At 42.6% G+C, this 21954-nt stretch overlaps 1 protein-coding gene and 1 long non-coding RNA gene across 2 annotated transcripts in view; one reads left to right on the forward strand and one right to left on the reverse strand.

Moving 5' to 3' along the window:
* The window catches only part of LOC127634078 (receptor-type tyrosine-protein phosphatase mu-like), a 360097-nt gene extending 352325 nt beyond the window's left edge, over positions 1–7772 (forward strand). The window contains exons 20-25 of the mRNA XM_052113498.1: positions 412–684; positions 799–924; positions 1043–1206; positions 2996–3131; positions 6020–7232; positions 7358–7772. Of these exons, the coding sequence (XP_051969458.1) occupies positions 412–684; positions 799–924; positions 1043–1206; positions 2996–3131; positions 6020–6073 (753 nt within the window). The 3' untranslated portion in view covers positions 6074–7232; positions 7358–7772. The remainder of the gene's footprint in view (positions 1–411; positions 685–798; positions 925–1042; positions 1207–2995; positions 3132–6019; positions 7233–7357) is intronic.
* Positions 7773–15525: 7753 nt separating this feature from the next.
* On the reverse strand, positions 15526–16286 carry LOC127634630 (uncharacterized). Its single transcript, XR_007969386.1, has 3 exons — positions 16201–16286; positions 15765–15865; positions 15526–15599 (listed from the first exon to the last, which is right to left on the reverse strand). It is a non-coding gene; the product is annotated as an uncharacterized LOC127634630 (long non-coding RNA).
* Between the last annotated feature and the right edge of the window lie 5668 nt (positions 16287–21954).

Below are 21954 nucleotides of genomic sequence, written 5' to 3' on the forward strand. Positions count from 1 at the left end.
AGTTTTAAATACTTCAATATTACAGTGAAACATCAAGATGTTGTAAACAGCAGTCGCTAACACACACGTTCATGAAGCAATCGTACGGCGGTTTAGATCCAAAAGTGTCACCTAAAAGTGTGAAGAAGAATGTGTAATAATGTGTAATAATGTGTAATAGATCGTGTATAAGCAGTTTTTCTGCATGTGAAGTGACACTGAAACTCTGATTGATGTGAGTCGCTGCGTGCACAATTATGCGCTCATTGAAAATGAGTTGATTCATTTCATTGTCAAGCAAACTTCTCAAAGCAATCCATAACAGCAAGTAAACAACAACAAATGGAGTAATAATATTCACTCGCTGTGTTTTTGTTTTGGTAAAATGTTCGACGGCGCATTTGTTTTCCTCGCTGTGAATGACGGCGCGAGTGTGTGGGATATAACACGGAACAAACCGGAAAACTCTCCAGACAATTAGTCAAGCCAAAGACACTCAAAGTCTCTCTCTCTCTCTCTCTCTCTCTCTCTCTTCCTGTCAATATCTTCCTCATCTTCATCATCATCACTCAGAGCTACAAACAGCCGTCTGCGTTCATCGTTACCCAGCATCCTCTGCCCAACACAGTGAAGGATTTCTGGCGTCTGGTGCTGGATTACCACTGCACGTCTATAGTGATGCTGAACGACGTGGACCCGGCGCAGGTAACACACACACACACACACACACACACACACACACGACACATACACACCTGTTATAACAGCACGTCAGTGATGCATGAATTATTCACTTCATATATAAGTGTGTGTGTGCAGTTGTGTCCGCAGTACTGGCCTGAGAATGGAGTTCACCGTCACGGGCCGATCCAGGTGGAGTTTGTGTCGGCCGATCTGGAGGAGGACATCATCAGCAGAATATTCCGCATCTACAACGCCGCACGGGTGTGTAACACACACACACACACACACACACACACGCGTATAGTTATGAAAGGATGATACTGTGGCGAGTATGATGTGTGGTGTTCATGCGTGTACTGTGTCCTGTGTTTGGGTTCAGCCGCAGGACGGGTATCGGATGGTGCAGCAGTTCCAGTTTTTGGGTTGGCCAATGTACCGCGACACGCCCGTGTCCAAACGCTCCTTCCTCAAACTCATCAGACAGGTGGATAAATGGCAGGAGGAGTATGACGGAGGAGAGGGACGGACTGTAGTGCACTGTCTGTGAGTTACCTTCACCTGTTCCTAAATCTGAGGGGTAAATCACGAGCATGTGGGGGTTTATACAAGGTTGCGTCCCGCTTTATATCAGGTGTCTTTACTGTGTACTAACATTCAAATGCAATGAATTATTGTGTGACTACATGCTGTTCTGCACAATTCTCACAACATTCACAAATTATACAAATAAATAAATGCACAAATACATAAATAAATAAATACACATTCATGCATAAATATATATATATAAAATTACATGCATGAGGAAATATACAAATAATTATATAAATTAATTAATTAATTAATGCACTCATACAATGATACAATATAAAACATAAATAATTGGTTGAGAAAATGCAAAATTGAAAGTTGATTTTGTAGCACCGTATTTATTTTTCGTTTGCGCATCATAATAATGAGAGTTTTATATGTTTTATATCTCATCATGTTTTGCATTGATGGGTGCATTTATTTATATTTGTATTTAATTATTTATATATCTCCTTACACATTTAATTAAATCTATATTTATTAATAAAGTGTTATAAAAAATAATTAATTAATTAATTTATATATGTATTTAATTATTTGTATATCTCCTTAAACATTTAATTAATATATATTTATTATATAACATTTAAAAAAATTAATTAATTAATTTATATATGTATTTAATTATGTGTATATCTCCTTACATATTTAATTAAATCTATATTTATTATATAACATTTAAAAAGAAAAATATTTATTTATTTATTTATTTATTTATATATGTTTTTAATTATTTATATATCTCCTTAAACATTGAATTAAATATATATTTATTAATAAAATGTTATAAAAAATAATTAATTTATATATGTATTTAATTATTTGTATATCTCCTTAAACATTTAATTAAATATATATTTATTATATAACATTTTATAAAATAAATTATTAATTAATTAAGTTAGATTTGTATTTAATTATTTGTATATCTCTTTACACATTTAATTAAATATATATATTATATAACATTTTATACAACGTTTATGTATTTATTTATTTATATATGTTTTTAATTATTTGTATATCTCCTTAAACATTTAATTAAATCTATATTTATTATATAAAATGTTATAAAATATGTTAATTAATTTATATATGTATTTAATTATTTGTATATCTCCTTACACATTTAATTAAATATTATTTATTATATAAAATGTTATAAAAGTTTGTGTATTTATTTATGTATTAAATTTGCATAATTGGACACTTAAATCAGGAAACGACGCCCTCTCTGCGGTGTTTATCCAATCATAGAGCAGAAATAAACATTGACATGAACACACTGAACAGTGTGACTTTCTTCCATCTGTGTACTTGTGAATCCCAGTAAAGTATAAATATATACCAGTTCATTATCAGGGTTCTTAAAGTGACGGCACAAATAATGTTTGTGAAACTGAGACCCAGAGAGAGATTTGGGATCGAGTAGCAGTTACTGTTAAACCTGCTGAGATGTCCCGTGATTTGAGCTCTTGTGTTGAGTCTCTCTGAGCTTATAAACAGTAGCACAGCGCCACCTTGTGGTGTTTGGGTGATTTAACAAAAACCTTGAAGTACAATTTGACTTGGAAACATGAAGTCTCTGGTTTATAATCATTCTTATAATTTATCAAATATCATCTCATATAAACTCAGTCATGTTATCACAAAACTCATCAGATTGAGATTAAGAGATTATTTCAATCTATTAGCCGCTGTTATTAACAGTGTATGATTGTGTGTGTGTGTTTGTGTGCAGTAACGGGGGCGGTCGCAGCGGGACGTTTTGTGCGATCAGTATCGTGTGTGAGATGTTGCGACACCAGCACTCGGTGGACGTCTTTCACGCTGTTAAAACACTGAGGAACAACAAACCCAACATGGTGGATCTACTGGTGAGGAGCAGCTTCAGTGACACGCCTTTAATTCTGTAAAGTCTCAAGACTCCAGATATTTGTTCACGGTTAAATGACAGAAATGTTAGAAATATTTTGAACACATTTATTTATATATATTTACACCTCTACATGGTAAAAGATGCAGATTAGTGTTTATGTGCCCTTCATTGCATTTTAAATGAAAGTTGATCTGGTCTTCATGATGCATTATTGATCTGCAGAGAAATCCTGTAAAGTTAAAATAAAGAATTCTGTTATTGTAAACAACAAGTAAACACCAACAATTTCAATTTATAGCACAAAAACTACAATATTTAATGACACATGGACACTGAAATGACAGGAATCATTAGATGCATATTCATATTTGGGCGTTTCTTCAACTTCATTATCATTTTTATTTCCATGGGGGCTCCATTTTCTCCCAATTCAGAATGCCTAATTTAGTTTTAAAGTTCTCATATAATACATTTACATGCATCCAACCTCAAAAAACACTTTCATTTGCTCATAATTTTAATTGCAGCACTATCTGTTTTTGCTCCCTACTCTGCTCTGATTGGTCCGTTCTGAAGCATTCATTCGAAACTCCTCCTTTCAGAGAGCATACTCTGCTCTGATTGGTCCGTTCTAAAGCGTTCATTCTAAACTCCTCCTTTCAGAGAGCATACTCTGCTCTGATTGGTCCGTTCTAAAGCATTCATTCTAAACTCCTCCTTTCAGAGAGCATACTCTGCTCTGATTGGTCCGTTCTAAAGCATTCATTCTAAACTCCTCCTTTCAGAGAGCATACTCTGCTCTGATTGGTCCGTTCTAAAGCATTCATTCTAAACTCCTCCTTTCAGAGAGCATGCTCTGCTCTGATTGGTCCATTCTAAAGCATTCATTCTAAACTCCTCCTTTCAGAGAGCATACTCTGCTCTGATTGGTCCGTTCTAAAGCATTCATTCTAAACTCCTCCTTTCAGAGAGCATGCTCTGCTCTGATTGGTCCATTCTAAAGCATTCATTCTAAACTCCTCCTTTCAGTGAGCATACTCTGCTCTGATTGGTCCGTTCTAAAGCATTCATTCTAAACTCCTCCTTTCAGAGAGCATGCTCTGCTCTGATTGGTCCATTCTAAAGCATTCATTCTAAACTCCTCCTTTCAGAGAGCATACTCTGCTCTGATTGGTCCGTTCTAAAGCATTCATTCTAAACTCCTCCTTTCAGAGAGCATGCTCTGCTCTGATTGGTCCGTTCTAAAGCATTCATTCTAAACTCCTCCTTTCAGAGAGCATGCTCTGCTCTGATTGGTCCGTTATAAAGCATTCATTCTAAACTCCTCCTTTCAGAGAGCATACTCTGCTCTGATTGGTCAGACGTCCCAGTCTACTGTGATTGGTCTACCACTTAGTGTAGTGTCTGAGGGCGGGTCAAAGCTGTTTGTGAGCAGCCAATGAAGACCAGAGGTGGGTTTTGTGTTACCAAATGACGTAGATTAATACAGGAAGTCTGGAATTACTAACGACTCGTTTCCGGTGTTCAGACCCGGTTCTTTCTTTTGGGAGTCAATAACTGTATTTTATTTACATTTACATTATTTGTCGTGCACTTTGAATATTTTACATTCACTAACATCTTAATAACACAATCCATCCATCTTCAACCGCTTATCCGGAGTCGGGTCGTGGGGGCAGCATCTCCAGCAGGGGACCCCAAACCTCCCTATCCCGAGCCACATTAATAACACACTCTATAACACACTACATGAAAATTCATATTTGAAAAACCATAATAGGTGCTCTTAAAAAATCTGCGATTAACAAAAAAAAAAAAATTATGCGATTAATCGTGATTAAAAAATGTAATTGACTTATGACATATTACTAATTATTACATGTTTAAAACAATTATTATCTTACCAAAGATTAAAATAATCAACATAAAACATATTCAACTACATAAATATAATAAACACATAATCAAATAAATAAAACAATATTTAATTTAATGTGAAAATCATATCTAATATCTAATCTAATTCTTTTAATTGTGTGTATTTAGGGCACATAATATATTAGTATATTATGTGGCGATCATTTTATTTGAAAAAGGTTAAAAATGTCAGAATTCAATTAAACCATAGACTGTAAAAAAAGATGGCCGACGCCCCTTCGCTCTTTTCCATTGGTGAGAACTGAAGCCGCCAGTGTCCCGATATGGCGCTGACATCTTGGGACTCGAGTCTCGCGAGTTGCGATTTGGGACCAGACCTGCGCAGTAGTGAGCAGGAAGTAAAGCCGCGAACTCAAGGCCCCGCCCTCACGCTTGCCGAATCAATCGCAAGCACACGCCCCTTTTGACTTATGACGTGTGAAATAATTAATTATAGAAATGTAGATATTAAATTTAAAGCTCCAATCTCCTCAGTCCTCCGAAGATCCCGAACAAAGTCAGTTGGTGCTTCAGTGACTACTTCACTCAGAGAACCTGTCAATCACAGCTGTCAATCATGATGTCACAGCAGCGTTTTTATAGCATCAAATAACTAAAAACAAACTTATTTTGAAAACAAACACTTGAAATGACATCAACGTGATAGTTTCTGATCATTTACTGACAGATTCTATCTTTGGATAAAAGATATGTGAAGTGTAATTTAATTGTTTAGTTGGTCTCACGTCCCGTTGAATAACATGGGGAGGCGGGGCTTATGACCTATACTAGGACCAGCCACCGGGGGGCGATCGAGACGTTTTGGCTTCACTTTTGAGGGCTTGTGCGGCACACTTGAATTAAATGGGTTGAAATCGAACAACAGGAAGTGCACATTTCATGTCTTTCTGTGAAATAGGTTTTCGGCCTGTGTTCATTCTGGTACTTGTTTGTGTTTGTCTCTTGCAGGATCAGTATAAGTTCTGTTATGAAGTGGCACTGGAATACTTGAATTCTGGGTAAAATGTGTGGAAGCTGCTCCCCCTGATTATCATGACCCCTGACCTCCCTAAACCCCTGGACATTACAACCCAAGAATGTTTCAAACTGGACCGGACCGTTCTGGAGGAGCTGCTGAAAGCGCCGATACGGTTTCTGTATTTCGGGAGGGATTGTGACTCTTGCACTGCCCTTATGAACTCTCTGTTTCCTGCTCTCGCCTCTGTGTGCTCGTATCAACAAGACTTCGTCCGACACGAGAGAACGCTGTCGTGTTTATCTTGTCTTTTAATCCTCATCGGACGATGTCCATCACATGGATGTTAATTTGATATACTCTTTTTTTTAATGTTTATTTGGTTTTTGTACCTCTATAATTCTTTAGCATGTACAGTGAATCATGTGGCATTACGAGCGCAGATATTACCCTGTAACGTCGTCATCTGTGTTTGTGTTGAACGATACTGCTGAAATGAATGATCCTCGCACCGCTGAAACGTCCCGTCAGAGACCCAAAGCTTGTACTTGTGATCATTTTGTTGATATTGTAAATAGCTGAAGTTCACCAGATAATTTATTCATTGACGTCTTCTTTTAATTTGTGTGTGTGAATCACACCGAGTGACAATCATGTGATCATTTGCTCATTATTATCATAAGGACTCAGATTGTGTTCACTCTTTATTTATCTGGTATGAAAAAAAACTAAACTTAAAACCTATAAATACATATCTATATCTGCCAATGTGTCGTTCGTGTGTCTTTTGTGCTGCTGAGATTATTGTGGAGAACACATTTAATAATGGCGCTTTTCCATTACCAGTACCAGCTCGCCTCGGCTTGCCTCGCCTCGGCTCGCTTTTCGCTCCGTTTTCCATTGCAGACAGTACCGCCACAAATAATACCCGGTCGTCATAGCGACACCGCAGGAAACTGCCGTGACGTAATCTTATACGCGACACACATCCGCTACCCACACACACAGGACAATGGAGGAAATCGAGTGTATGCTGTTTTTGATCCTCGGGATGTGGCTGTTTCTCACAGCAAGAAGACAAACGTTGTTTCATGAGAGGCTGAGGGCAGCAAAACGAAACACTGCTGAAAAAAACAGGAGAGTTTGGGAATTACTACAGAGTTCAGACTACGAGACGAATCCGGTTGTTCACAGCCAACGCAAGAGGTTAATTTATGCTAACATAGCTAACGTTTGCATATGTGTAAATGCTATACTATATGCAAAGTATTTAATCAACTTTATAGCTACCAGTATTACGTACTAAAATGTGCATGGTTTATGTGTTTCAGATCTGTTTAGCTTTGCAAAGTCGCCGCGGCAGACCGTCTGTTTGGGCTTTCAACCGAGCTACCGATTCACTGACACTGGACGGCTGACAGTAGAACAGCAGATCTACAACAAGAAAATATGTCGAGCACGGGTAGTGGTTGAAAACGCTTTTGGTAGACTGAAGGGAAGGTGGCGTTGCCTCATGAAAAGAAATGACTGTGATGTTACAATTGTGAAATCTATGATTCTTACTTGCTGTGCTTTGCATAACCTTTGTGAGAGTCACGGAGAGGACTATGACAATGACTGGGATGCACCTGCAGCAGCAGAGACTGTGGTGGCAGTGGCACAGGGTGTTGAGGAGGAGGGCAGAGACGTACGAGAGGGTCTGATGCGTTATTTTAATTGCTAAATAAATACATTATCATTAAATATGTTGTCTCTGCTGTTTTTCATTGAAGGTTATCACAGTATACAATCTGAAAATACTTGTTCAAACCCTTGTAAAAAAGCAAACCATCAAAAAAAGACACTGTTTGTAATAAGTTTCAAAAAGGTTTTATTTAAACACGCATACAAATAGAAAAAAATATAATATTAATATAAATTCACACATCCAACTATATACATATGTTACATGTAGTGCAAACATTTAATTAAAATAAACAAAGGGGTTTCAGTCCAGGGGCGTTGGAACAGCATCCCGCCGGTTCAGTGCCTGGACAAGCTGGCTCAGGGTTCCCAGAAAGGCCTGGTTGAAGGACGACATTGCAGCAATCTCCTCTCTCCTTAAAGCCGCTTAGAGTTCTCGGGCATGTGCTGCATCATCGAGTGCCATCTGTAAATGGCGCTCCCGCTGTGCCATAATAATAGTTTTGTAGGCTATATCTGTGCAAACTATTAAAAATGGCGGGGTTATTCTGGATACTCCGTCTGGCGCGCGCAATGATGACGCAGTGAATAGTGACGATTCTCTCTGACCAATCAGCAGTCGGCATTGTTTTTACGTCACATTTTAGTATCACCTCAGCCCGCTCAGAACCTCGCCGGAGGTGGTACGAAAAAAAGTACCCGAAAGCAGGTACAGGTACAACTTTTACACAGTGGAGAACCAAACAAAGTCGAGTCGAGTTGAGCCGAGGCAAACTGGTACTGTGTAGTGGAAAAGCGCCATTAGTGGCGTGACCATTTTCTGGACCATATTAAGAAATCTCCTCCTTGAAAAGTCTCTGGAGGAGGAGTGAGGTGCGGGTTTGGGCAGTTCTGTAATATGGTTTAAAGGGTTTTATAGGGCGGCTTTAGTGCTGAAGTTATAAAAGATGGCGCTACATATGGGAACATATGCTACCAAAGGCTCAAAGGACTTCTAGATAGAACAAAACATGGTGATATTGGCCATGTAAGATGGATTTGAGTGTTCGTTCAGAACACGGTCTGTGTGATGCTCATAAAGATGCAGTAAATGAATAAAAACACATTCAATTTAAATATTTAAGAAACTTCTTGAGCTCAAAGAAGATGTAGTGCTCTGTCTGTCATTATAATCCAGAAATAGCCTAAACAATGTTAATATTATCATGGGTTTTAAATAAACCGAAATAAATTAGTCAAGGTAGTTTTTTTTCCATAAATAAAAACACTATATTTTACAACATAGAGCATGTTTGTTATTATTTTTTAAACAAATAAGAATTTATTTAATAAAGAATTGAATAAGAATTATTCTGCTTTTAAGTTTTGGGGAAACAGTGTTGGCGTCTGCCACCCCGTGAAACATCGCTCCCGAAGTCTTGGGGTTTTGATGCCAGAAGATAGACTTTATTATCAGAGATAAAAACCCCAGTGGTCCTGCAGAGCAACAACTCCAGAAACTTCCCGCTTATATATGATCTACCAAGGAGTGGCTTATACATTCCATACATGTCACTTATTACATTTACATTTATGCATTTGGCAGATGCTTTTATCCAAAGTGATTTACAGTGCACTTATTACAGGGACAATCCCCCTGGAACAACCTGGAGTTAAGTGTCTTACTCAAGGACACAATGGTGGTGACTGTGGGGATCAAACCAGTGACCTTCTGAGTACCAATGTATTATACAGAGCACTTATTACAGGGACAATCCCCCTGGAACAACCTGGAGTTGAGTGTCTTACTCAAGGACACAATGGTGGTGACTGTGGTGAGTGAACCAGCAACCTTCTGATTACCAATGTATTATACAGAGCACTTATTACAGGGACAATCCCCCCGGAGCAACCTGGAGTTAAGTGTCTTACTCAAGGACACAATGGTGGTGACTGTGGGGATCAAACCAGTGACCTTCTGAGTACCAATGTATTATACAGAGCACTTATTACAGGGACAATCCCCCCGGAGCAACCTGGAGTTAAGTGTCTTACTCAAGGACACAATGGTGGTGACTGTGGGGATCAAACCAGTGACCTTCTGAGTACCAATGTATTATACAGAGCACTTATTACAGGGACAATCCCCCCGGAGCAACCTGGAGTTAAGTGTCTTACTCAAGGACACAATGGTGGTGACTGTGGGGTTTGAACCAGCAACCTCCTGATTACCAGTTATGTGCTTTAGCTAGGGTTGCCACCTAAGTCTGATAAAAAACCTGGACAAATCAATGACCCGGCCACCGCTTTGCTCACAAGTGAAAATGTCCATTAGACATTAGACTCAGAAGACACAATTGGTCGTTGTGCAGTAAGATTGTGCATAGTCGAGAATATTTTAAACATCTCAAGTATTCTCACTTATCTTACTTAACTTATAGCTTACCTGGTTGCTTAGATACTGGTGCTTGTGCTTGCTTTTGCTTTGCTAAAGAAATAAGTAGAGGGATGACATTAGATTTGCATTTACCATACCTTAGCCACATCTATAGCCACTTTTATTTAGTATGTCTCAATCAGACATTGGAATAACAAAATCATACATAAATGGGCCTTAGCTTACCTAGTCTTCCATCTATACTTGGCGTTTCCCTTTGCTGCAGCTATCAGTGGTTTCTGTTCTTCAATGAATGTCTTGAATTCAGTGCATGACAATTTGAAATTCAATCTGACCTGAAGCTCAGACTTCACCATTGCAACTGACAGTCTGTTTCTTTTATCGGACCAAACATCCTCCATATGACTGAACACTCTTTCTGCATAGGCATTACTGACTGGTATGGAAAAAACAAAAGCAACTACTTTCAACAGCTCAGTGGATTCAGTTGCCTTGCTAAAAAAATAGGCCCACTTTCTGTCTGGGGTAAGGTCTGTTGGAATGGTGTGTAATGCCTCATTCAGAATGACTACATCACCATACAGCTTGTCTTCTTCAACATCCAAGGCCAGTTTTTCCACTAAAACTTCCAACTCTGACCACTGGAGTGATTGTCCTCCGTGAAGGCTGAGACAGCCAATGTGTGCAAGAACCTGGTCATTGAAGTCAAATTTATCCTCAAGATACAGCACTGCCTTGTCAAACAATCTGTCTACCAGGCTCCTGAACTGTTCCTGTTGCTGGGGTAAAAGGCTCCTCAGTATTTGTTTTGCTTTGCTGCCATAGAATTTGTCTGTGCGCCTTGCGATAAGCTGACTGCGCAATCGGTTCATCACAGAGTAAACGTCAATCACAGTAGCACTGTCACTCTCAAGCACCCTAATAGATGAATCAAATTCTTGCATCACATTGTGCATGAATGCCAGGATGCATTCAGCTACAGTACAGTCCACATTTTCTGCATCACTTGCACCACACACAAATGTCCAGATGATACTTGGGCAGTCCTCCTTTCCCAGGGATACAAAATAAGACTTTAAAGCTGGCCAACACTCTAAAATCCTCTGTATCACTGGCAGCAAAGACAGCCAGCGTGTGGGGACATGCCTCAGAATCTCCCTGTATTTTGTATTAGTAAATTCACAGAAGTCTTTAAGCAATTCCACTTTTTTAGCAGAACAACTGAATTCACTATACACCTTCAGCACAAAGGCCTCCACGTCACACCCTCCAGCACTAAAGACACGATTAGCTACTTTGACAGTGTTGTTTATGATGTGACACTTGCAATTGCCCTTCACAATTTGTGGGTTAGCTTCATTGAGTTTCTGAAAAACTGAGTTGTGCCGACCATAATTAATGGATGCGTTATCTGCACCATAGGCACTGATCTGGCTGACTGAAAGTCCATTGTTCTCAGTAATAGACACTATTTGTTTGAATATGGCTTCACTGGATTCGTGGGAGTCGTCGTAAAAGTCTAACAATCCATACTTCACTCCCTCGGATGCACAGAAATACTGGACCGTGTAGGGAAACAATTTCGTGTGCCCAGAATTGGACGCATCAGAACATACCGCAAAATAGTGCGCTTTCTGCAACTCTGCAGCTAATCTTTGCTGACTAAATGGTGCCAACACATTTTCCACTAAGGCCTCACTTTTAGTTCTGCCACAAGACATCGTAGTTACAATATCAGAGTCACTGAATATTTTTGCACTGACCTTGTTCCCACAGTCAGTTGACAGGTAGCTATGGCCATGTCGCACACCTTGATAGGTAGCTGTTAATTCGGCGACAGTAATCTTGTCCTCTGAGTTTTTTGTAATCATGAATGATGAAATTGCCTTGGCTTTCTGGTTACTTGAACGCGACTCTGATGTTTCTTTGTTTTAGCATGGTCATCCAAAGCAGTTTTTCCTTCATGTTTAACCAGAATTTTAACTGAGCATACGGAGCAGGTAGCATAAAGTGGGTCGCCTGGTGTTGGCTTTAGCCATGTGGAGTAATTGTCATTTTTCAACCAGTCATTATTAAAGTATGTCGAATGTTTCATTTTCTTTTTTACTGGCCTGTCCGTCTTTGTGAACACACTGTCATCTTCATCTTCCGTCTCGCCACCCATGTTAACGCTAACGAACGACGTTGACGTACAATCTTCTTCACACTGCTTCTCAAATTGCCGCCTGTAGTAACTGGCTAGCTGCCAAGAAGACAGATGCGCTAGATGACGTAGCCTACGTCACGTCACACGTCCCAGAGCCAATGATAGCGGATTCTACACACAAGAGACACGGACCACTCTGTGCACAACGCATAGGCTATTTCAAGTGGAGAGAAAATAGATAGTTGAATATACATATTCACGTAGCCTTTCTAAAACCGGGACATTTAGTGTCCCGGGAGAGTGGATAAATTTCCCGGGACAGGTTATTAAAAAGAAGGACAATCCCGGTAAAACCGGGACAGGTGGCAACACTAGCTTTAGCCCATTACGCCACCACTCACATTTATTATCTACCAAGGAGTGGCTTTTACATTCCATACATGTCACTTATTATCTACCATGTTGTTCTGTGAAATGTGACCATATTGTCTGTTTTTTTTAAGAAGTTGACAGGCAACATTTTTGGAGGGGCCTCACGACTTATTTTCTGTAATGTCAATAATAGGAAACTCAGTTTACCATATTACCCACACAGGCCTCTACACAGACACTCACAGTAAGATACATGCTTGTGTAATGGTCCTCTTTGGATCAGTCTCACTAGGTTGTGTATGTGGAGCGGCATCTGCACATGGGGAAACCAAGCTGAATCAGGATAGGCATGTCGACATCACGGAGACATAAACAGCCCACAGCAGTTATCAGAAGTTCTGCTGTGGATTACCCAGAAATCGTTATTTTTAGCGCCACAGTGCAATGTGAAATTGACGCCAGCAGAGGGCGCTGTCCCCATTTATGCAGCAATTTAAAAGAACCCCTATACAACCCGTTACACTTGATCATCAGAAATAATTGTAGAATAAAATGGCTATATTTACATTGATTATACTTCATTATATTCAACTTCATAAAAATATTCCACAAAACATGCTTTTCAAACACAGTGTTTCTTATAAAACCAAATGAAAAGAAAGTTATAAGCTGTGTCTGAAATCGTCCACTCGTTCACTCATTCACTATTTCCTATATAGTGAATGGCTGTGAGTGCACTATATTTCAGCATTGAGTGAACGAAATGAGTGAGAGATTTCAGACGCTGACGTAAATTCTATGCGTCAGAGAACACTCGGGAGCTGTCGCAGACATTTGTCATGAACATTTCACCTGTGTGGCTTCTTGAATTTGATAATCTCTGTAATCTTTATATAGTTATAGTTTATATATATCATTTTATAATAGGCAATTAAATATTTTATTTTTGCATTAATAAAAATACAAATAATTCAATGATCATAATAGTTCATCTTTTCACTTGTTCATTTGATATGCGGATTACATTAATGATCAATTACTTCAATTTGTCATGTTTAGATTTTATTTTTCATAAAAAGATAACGAAAACGCTATTGCACGCTCCTATATAACTTATTAAAACAAATTGTAGAAAAGTAAACCACCAACAAAAACCAACACTGCGGTCAAGCCAGCCGCCACTTCGAAATGAGCGGTCAAACTAGCCGCACCTATATTTCGTGATGCGCGTATACACTGGTTATTGCGGTATGACCGTCAGAACTAAAACAAGTTAATTTCTGCTAAGGCAATTTCACATGCATTCATTTATTCTGTCTGAAAGGAAGACAGAACGAAAGAAAGAAAGAAAGATTTCAGCACACCTCACAAGCTGTCACTGCATGATATATTCAAGTCCAAAATAAGAGCCCCCCCAAAAACTTATTACCTTTTTTGTCCATACATTCAGAAAATCATAAAAATAAAAGTCCTAGCTTCCACAGACCAATTTCACCTCAGATGGGGAGGACACCTTCTCAAGGTGTGAACTACAATGTTTCAGGACATTCTGATGTTGAATTCCAAAATAAGAGCCCCCAAATCTCGACATATTAGATGTTTTGTTTACACATTCAGAAAATCATAAAAATAAAAGTCCTAGTTTCCACAGACCAATTTCACCTCAGGTGGGGAGGACACCTTCTCAAGGTGTGAACTACAATGTTTCAGGACATTCTGATGTTGAATTCCAAAATAAGAGCCCTCCAAAACTTACATATTAGATGTTTTGTGTACACATTCAGAAAATCATAAAAATAAAAGTCCTAGTTTCCACAGACCAATTTCACCTCAGATGGGGAGGACACCTTCTCAAGGTGTGAACTACAATGTTTCAGGACATTCTGATGTTGAATTCAAAAATAAGAGCCCCCCAAAACTCATATATTACCTTTTTTGTCCATACATTCAGAAAATCATAAAAATAAAAGTCCTAGTTTCCACAGACCAATTTCACCTCAGATGGGGAGGACACCTTCTCAAGGAGTGAACTACAATGTTTCAGGACATTCTGATGTTGAATTCCAAAATAAGAGCCCCCAAACTCGAATATTAGATGTTTTGTTTACACATTCAGAAAATCATAAAAATAAAAGTCCTAGTTTCCACAGACCAATTTTACCTCACGTGGGGAGGACACCTTCTCAAGGTGTGAACTTCAATGTTTCAGGACATTCTGATGTTGAATTCCAAAATAAGAGCCCCCCAAAACTCATATATTACCTTTTTTGTCCATACATTCAGAAAATCATAAAAATAAAAGACCTAGTTTCCACAGACCAATTTCACCTCAGATGGGGAGGACACCTTCTCAAGGTGTGAACTACAATGTTTCAGGACATTCTGATGTTGAATTCCAAAATAAGAGCCCCCAAACTCGAATATTAGATGTTTTGTTTACACATTCAGAAAATCATAAAAATAAAAGTCCTAGTTTCCACAGACCAATTTTACCTCAGGTGGGGAGGACACCTTCTCAAGGTGTGAACTACAATGTTTCAGGACATTCTGATGTTGTCTTCCAAAATAAGAGCCCCCCAAATCTCATATATTACCTTTTTTGTCCATACATTCAGAAAATCATAAAAATAAAAGTCCTAGTTTCCACAGACCAATTTCACCTCAGATGGGGAGGACACCTTCTCAAGGTGTGAACTACAATGTTTCAGGACATTCTGATGTTGTATTCCAAAATAAGAGCCCCCCAAAACTTACATATTACATGTTTTGTGTACACATTCAGAAAAACATAAAAATAAAAGTCCTAGCTTCCACAGACCAATTTTACCTCAGGTGGGGAGGACACCTTCTCAAGGTGTGAACTACAATGTTTCAGGACATTCTGATGTTGAATTCCAAAATAAGAGCCCCCCCAAATCTCATATATTACCTTTTTTGTCCATACATTCAGAAAATCATAAAAATAAAAGTCCTAGTTTCCACAGACCAATTTCACCTCAGATGGGGAGGACACCTTCTCAAGGTGTGAACTACAATGTTTCAGGACATTCTGATGTTGAATTCCAAAATAAGAGCCCCCAAACTCGAATATTAGATGTTTTGTTTACACATTCAGAAAATCATAAAAATAAAAGTCCTAGTTTCCACAGACCAATTTCACCTCAGGTGGGGAGGACACCTTCTCAAGGTGTGAACTACAATGTTTCAGGACATTCTGATGTTGAATTCCAAAATAAGAGCCCCCCAAATCTCATATATTACCTGTTTTGTCCATACATTCAGAAAATCATAAAAATAAAAGTCCTAGTTTCCACAGACCAATTTCACCTCAGATGGGGAGGACACCTTCTCAAGGTGTGAACTACAATGTTTCAGGACATTCTGATGTTGAATTCCAAAATAAGAGCCCCCCAAACTCGAATATTAGATGTTTTATTTACACATTCAGAAAATCATAAAAATAAAAGTCCTAGTTTCCACAGACCAATTTCACCCGAGGTGGGGAGGACACCTTCTCAAGGTGTGAACTACAATGTTTCAGGACATTCTGATGCTGAATTCCAAAATAAGAGCCCCCCCCAAAACTCATATATTACCTTTTTTGTCCATACATTCAGAAAATCATAAAAATAAAAGTCCTAGTTTCCACAGACCAATTTCACCTCAGATGGGGAGGACACCTTCTCAAGATGTGAACTACAATGTTTCAGGACATTCTGATGTTTAATTCCAAAATAAGAGCCCCCCAAAACTCATATATTACCTTTTTTGTCCATACATTCAGAAAATCATAAAAATAAAAGTCCTAGTTTCCACAGACTAATTTCACCTCAGATGGGGAGGAAACCTTCTCAAGGTGTGAACTACAATGTTTCAGGACATTCTGATGTTGTATTCCAAAATAAGAACCCCCCCAAATACTCATATATTACCTTTTTTGTCCATACATTCAGAAAATCATAAAAATAAAAGTCCTAGTTTCCACAGACCAATTTCACCTCAGGTGGGGAGAACACCTTCTCAAGGTGTGAACTACAATGTTTCAGGACATTCTGATGTTGAATTCCAAAATAAGAGCCCCCCAAAACTTACATATTAGATGTTAAGTGTACACATTCAGAAAATCATAAAAATAAATGTCCTAGCTTCCACAGACCAATTTCACCTCAGATGGGGAGGACACCTTCTCAAGGTGTGAACTACAATGTTTCAGGACAGTCTGATGTTGAATTCCAAAATAAGAGCCCCCCAAACTTACATATTAGATGTTTTGTGTACACATTCAGAAAATCATAAAAATAAAAGTCCTAGCTTCCACAGACCAATTTCATCTCAGATGGGGAGGACACCTTCTCAAGGTGTGAACTACAATGTTTCAGGACATTCTGATGTTGAATTCCAAAATAAGAGCCCCCCAAATCTCGAATATTAGATGTTTTGTCCATACATTCAGAAAATCATAAAAATAAAAGTCCTAGCTTCCACAGACCAATTTCACCTCAGGTGGGGAGGACACCTTCTCAAGGTGTGAATTACAATGTTTCAGGACATTCTGATGTTGTATTCCAAAATAAGAGCCCCCCAAAACTCGAATATTAGATGTTCCCCTTCTGTCGCTCTCTTCACGTTGTGTCAGAGAAGCAACACTAGGGGTCTCTCTTGAGCGCCGATATCCACCTCTGATCTATGAAAAAAGGCCAATGAGAGTTGGCAGCCAGTATTTGCATGTCCTGCCCCCGGACATACAGGTATTTAAGCGGCGCAAATACGGGAGTTCATTCAGGATTTTTCTGAGGAGCCGGAAATGGTCCGGCCACAACAGTGGCTCGGCTCAGCGACGTGGCGGGGGAGACACAACGTCTCGTTCCCTCCATCAGGGAACGGAGGTTACATACGTAACCTAGACGTTCCCCTTCTGTCGCTCTCTCCACGTTGTGTCAGAGAAGCAACACTAGGGGTCCACTTATAGTGCCATGCGCTGAGCCGTGTACGTGAACTGCTAATACAGGAGCGAGCAGGTATTCTTACGTGCAGGATGACCAACTGTATCAGGCTGCAAGTACCCTTCCCCAATGCCCCATTTAAGCCATCAGACTCCAGCCTGGCTGGGCCTCTTTTCTCTCTATGTTTCTTGCATAGAGCAACTACGGCCGGGGCCCTTACATGCATTGAGGGAAGGGGGTCTTAGCCCTTCTTTCAGGGCAGAGAAGACCCTGCGGAGGCCACACCTACCCGTCAGGGGAGGCAAAAATTGGCAAATACATCAGATGGCCTAACTTAGGACCTATGTGGAAAAGTTGGTGCGGTGGTAGACCCAACCTCGTGGGGGGGTAGCGAACAGCACGGCGACCGAGGCAGCTGTAACTGCCTAAGGGAGACACGGGGGTCCGCTCGTGAGGGGACAGTGCACTGTTTTCCCTCGGTTGAGAGAAAGGGCGCTAGGCGCAAGCGATTCACCCGGTCAGATCGTCAACGTGCTACCGAGTTCTACGGGCTCGGACCTGAGAAAACACGGGACGATACTGACTGAACTCGGAGATTGTAGAATCTCGAAAAAGTGTTAGGTGTTGCCCAGCCCACTGCTCTACAGATGTCTGCTAGGGAGATGCCCCTGGCCAGTGCCCACGAGGACGCAACACCCCTGGTGGAGTGAGCTTGAACCCACAAGGGGGGGGCACAGCCTGGGTGTGATAAGCTAATGAAATGGCGCCGACATCCCAGTGGGCAAACCTCTGTTTGGAGACAGCGTTCCCTTTCCGCTGTCCCCCGAAGCAGACAAAGAGCTGCTCAGAGCGTCTAGTGCTCTGTGTGCGGTCCAGATAGATACGCAAAGCACATACTGGACACAGCAACGAAAGGGCTGGGTCTGCCTCCTCCCGGGGCAGCACTTGCAGGTTCACTACCTGATCCCTGAAGGGTGTGGTAGGAACCTTGGGCACATAGCCCGGTCGCGGTCTTAGGATCAAGTAAGTGTCTGCCGGACCGAACTCCAGGCAAGTGTCGCTAACAGAGAACGCTTGCAGGTCCCCGACCCTCTTGATGGAGGCGAGCGAGATCAGCAGGGCGGTCTTGAGAGAGAGGGCCCTGAGTCCAGCTGAATCTAGCGGCTCGAAGGGGGGTCTCTGGAGGCCCGTGAGGACGACCGAGAGATCCCAGGAGGGGGATAGGTTAGGCCGGGAGGGAGTCAGCCTCCGGGCACCTTTTAGGAACCTGACAATGAAGTCGTGCTTACCAAGAGACTTGCCATCTACCGTATCGTGGTGAGCCACGATGGCGGCGACATACACCTTGAGGGTGGAGGGGGACAGCCTCCTCTCCAGCCTCTCCTGTAGAAACACGAGCACTGACCTAACCGCGCACTTCTGTGGGTCTTCGGCTCGGGAAGAACACTAGTATGCGAACAGACGCCACTTTAGGGCGTAAAGATGCCTGGTCGAGGGGGCTCTGGCTTGGTTGATAGTATCTATGACGGTCGGTGGTAGGCCGGCTAGATCTTCCACGTCCCGTCCAGGGGCCAGACGTGGAGGTTCCAGAGGTCTGGGTGCGAGTGCCAGAGCGTGCCCCATCCCTGAGAAAGAAGATCCTTCCTCAGGGGAATTCGCCAGGGACGGGCTGTCGTGAGGAGCGTGAGGTCCGAGAACCAAGTCCGGGTGGGCCAGTAGGGGACCACCAGAGTGACTTGCTCTTCGTCCTCCCTGACCTTGCATAGCACCTGTGCAAGAAGGCTCACTGGGGGAAATGCGTACTTGCCCAGCCCCGCGGGCCAGCTGTGCACCAGAGCATCTGCCCCGAGGGGAGCCTCTGTCAGGGCATACCAGAGCGGGCAGTGGGAGGTTTCCTGGGAGGCAAACAGGTCTACCTGGGCCTTGCCGAACCTGTCCCAAATCAGCTGAACCGACTGGGGGTGGAGCCTCCACTCTCCACCGGGCAAGCTCTGTCTTGACAGCGCGTCCGCTACCGCATTGAGGTTGCCGGGGATGTGAGTGGCGCGCAGTGACTTGAGTCGCTGCTGGCTCCAAAGGAGGAGATGACGGGCAAGCTGTGACATGTGGAGGAAGCGTACTCCGCCTTGGCGGTTTACAGTATGTAGGCTACCACCGTGGTGTTGTCTGTCCTGACTAGGACGTGATTGCCCCGAATTAACGGGAGAAACCTCTTCAGGGCAAGAAAAACAGCCAGCAGCTCTAGGCAGTTGATGTGCCAGCGCAGCGGGCATCGGTTCCACCGGCCTGCGGCTGCGTGCCCGTTGCACACGGCGCCCCAACCCAGTTTGGAGGCGTCGGTTGTAACCAGAACGCGTCAGGACACCTGCTGCAAGGTAACTCCTGCCCGTAGAAAGCAGAGATCTGTCAAGGGTTTGAAGGCTTGACGGCAGGCAGTGGTAACTTTCACGTTGTGCGTGCCGCAGCACCATGCTCATCTCGGGACTCGAGTCTGGAGCCAGTGCTTAAGTGGCACGGCCGCCGTGGAGGATGCCATATGCCCCAGGAGCTGTTGGAAACGTTTTAGAGGGACCACGGCGCCTGGCTTGAAGGAAGCGAGGCATTTCAACACTGACTGAGCAGGCTCGTTGGAGAGACGTGCTGTCATTGAGACTGAGTCTAACTCCAAACCGAGAAAAGAGATGCTCTGGACCGGGGTGAGCTTGCTCTTCTCCCAGTTGACCTGAAACCCCAAACTGCTGAGGTGCTTGAGCACCTGGTCTCTGTGCGCGCATAGTAACTCTCGCGAGGGGGCCAGAATGAGCCAGTCGTCGAGGTAATTGAGTATGCGTATGCCAGCTCCTCGGAGCGGGGCAAGAGCCGCCTCTGCGACTTTCGTGAAGACGCGAGGGGACAGAGACAGGCCGAAGGGGAGGACTTTGTACTGATATGCCTGGCCGTCGAACGCGAACCGCAGGAAGGGACGATGTCGAGGGAGAATCGAGACGTGGAAGTACGCGTCCTTCAGGTCTACCGCTGCAAACCAATCTAGATGCCGGACGCCAGATAGAATTTGTTTCTGGGTGAGCATTGTGAACGGGAGTTTGGACAAGGTCCGATTGAAAACTTGCAGGTCCAAGATCGGTCGTAAGCTGCCGCCTTTCTTGGGTACAACAAAGTAAGAGCTGTAGAAACCCTTCTTCGTTTCGGTTGGAGGGACGGCTCTATCGTGTCCTTGATTAAAAGGGAGGCGATTTCTTCACGCAGGGACTGAGCATGTTTGTCGTGCACTGCGGAAAAATGAACGCCCACGAAGGGGGGCGGAGACCTGGCAAACTGAATTGCGTAACCGAGTCGAATGGTCCGGTGCAGCCAGCGCGACGGGTTGGGCAGTGAAAGCCACACCTCTAAGCTCCGTGCTAGGGGCACCAAGGGGACGAGTATTTTGTACGTACCCGGCGGGGCTTCGCAGCGGTGCGGAACAGGTAACACGGCGTCGGGAAGCAACGTAGCGTCCCGAGGCTCTGGTGCTGAGAATAAACTCAAAGCACTTACCTTGCTCCACGCACCTGGCAGGGTGACTGAGGAGGAGGTCTGATGCTGGCGTCCTCGGGACTCGTCTGAACCGGCCAGCCGGGGAACAGTCGTGGGGCTGAGGGCGGGGGCACCGCGTCCAGGGAGCCGGGACTGTTGAGGCCTGAAAGTAGAGTGCCGTGAGAACGGCATTTGCGGGCCACATGACCCAGAGACAAAGGAAATAGCTCTTTTATTGAGAATTTGGGTACCGCAGCCCCTGTTGAGGGGTGCGGCAATTGAAAAAAACACAAGATTCTCTTCCCGGCCCTCCACCGGGGGACGGAGCGGTCTTACCACCTCCGGAGCTAACTTCTTGAACTCTGGGTACGTTGTCTCAGGAGCGCCTGGGAGCCTTCCGGGTCCTCGAGGGGTTCCGTGAGACAGGGGGTGTACACTTCCCGCGGTTTGCTCGACGCCGGGGCTGAGAGCTGGGCCCGGGTTGAGGTGGAGCAGAAGGTCTTCTGGCCACGGGAGGACGCCCTCGGCGAGCATACGGTCATGGGCCGTGGCGGCAGGCTTGCGGCGAGGCATGATGTGGGAAATGGTCTCCGTCTGCTTCTTCACCATGGAGAACGGTGTCGCCGAAGAGGCCAAACTGGGAGACAGGGGCGTTGAGAAAGCGAGTGTTGTCAGTGTAGTATATTTTTTATCAAGTTAATCAGGAGTAATCGATGAAAACATTGTTGATTTATACCACAGTTATGTTTGAGGGGCAAACATGCAGTTTACTGTATGTAAAGGCCTGTGACGTGATGAATATGTGCTCACATAGGTTTGACTATTTGACTGTGTGTGCAGAAACATAAATAGCATTACTTAGGGGGGAGAATTGATCTCTTCCAAAGGACATTC

Source organism: Xyrauchen texanus, chromosome 41, assembly GCF_025860055.1.
Source record: "Xyrauchen texanus isolate HMW12.3.18 chromosome 41, RBS_HiC_50CHRs, whole genome shotgun sequence".
NCBI lineage: Eukaryota > Metazoa > Chordata > Actinopteri > Cypriniformes > Catostomidae > Xyrauchen > Xyrauchen texanus.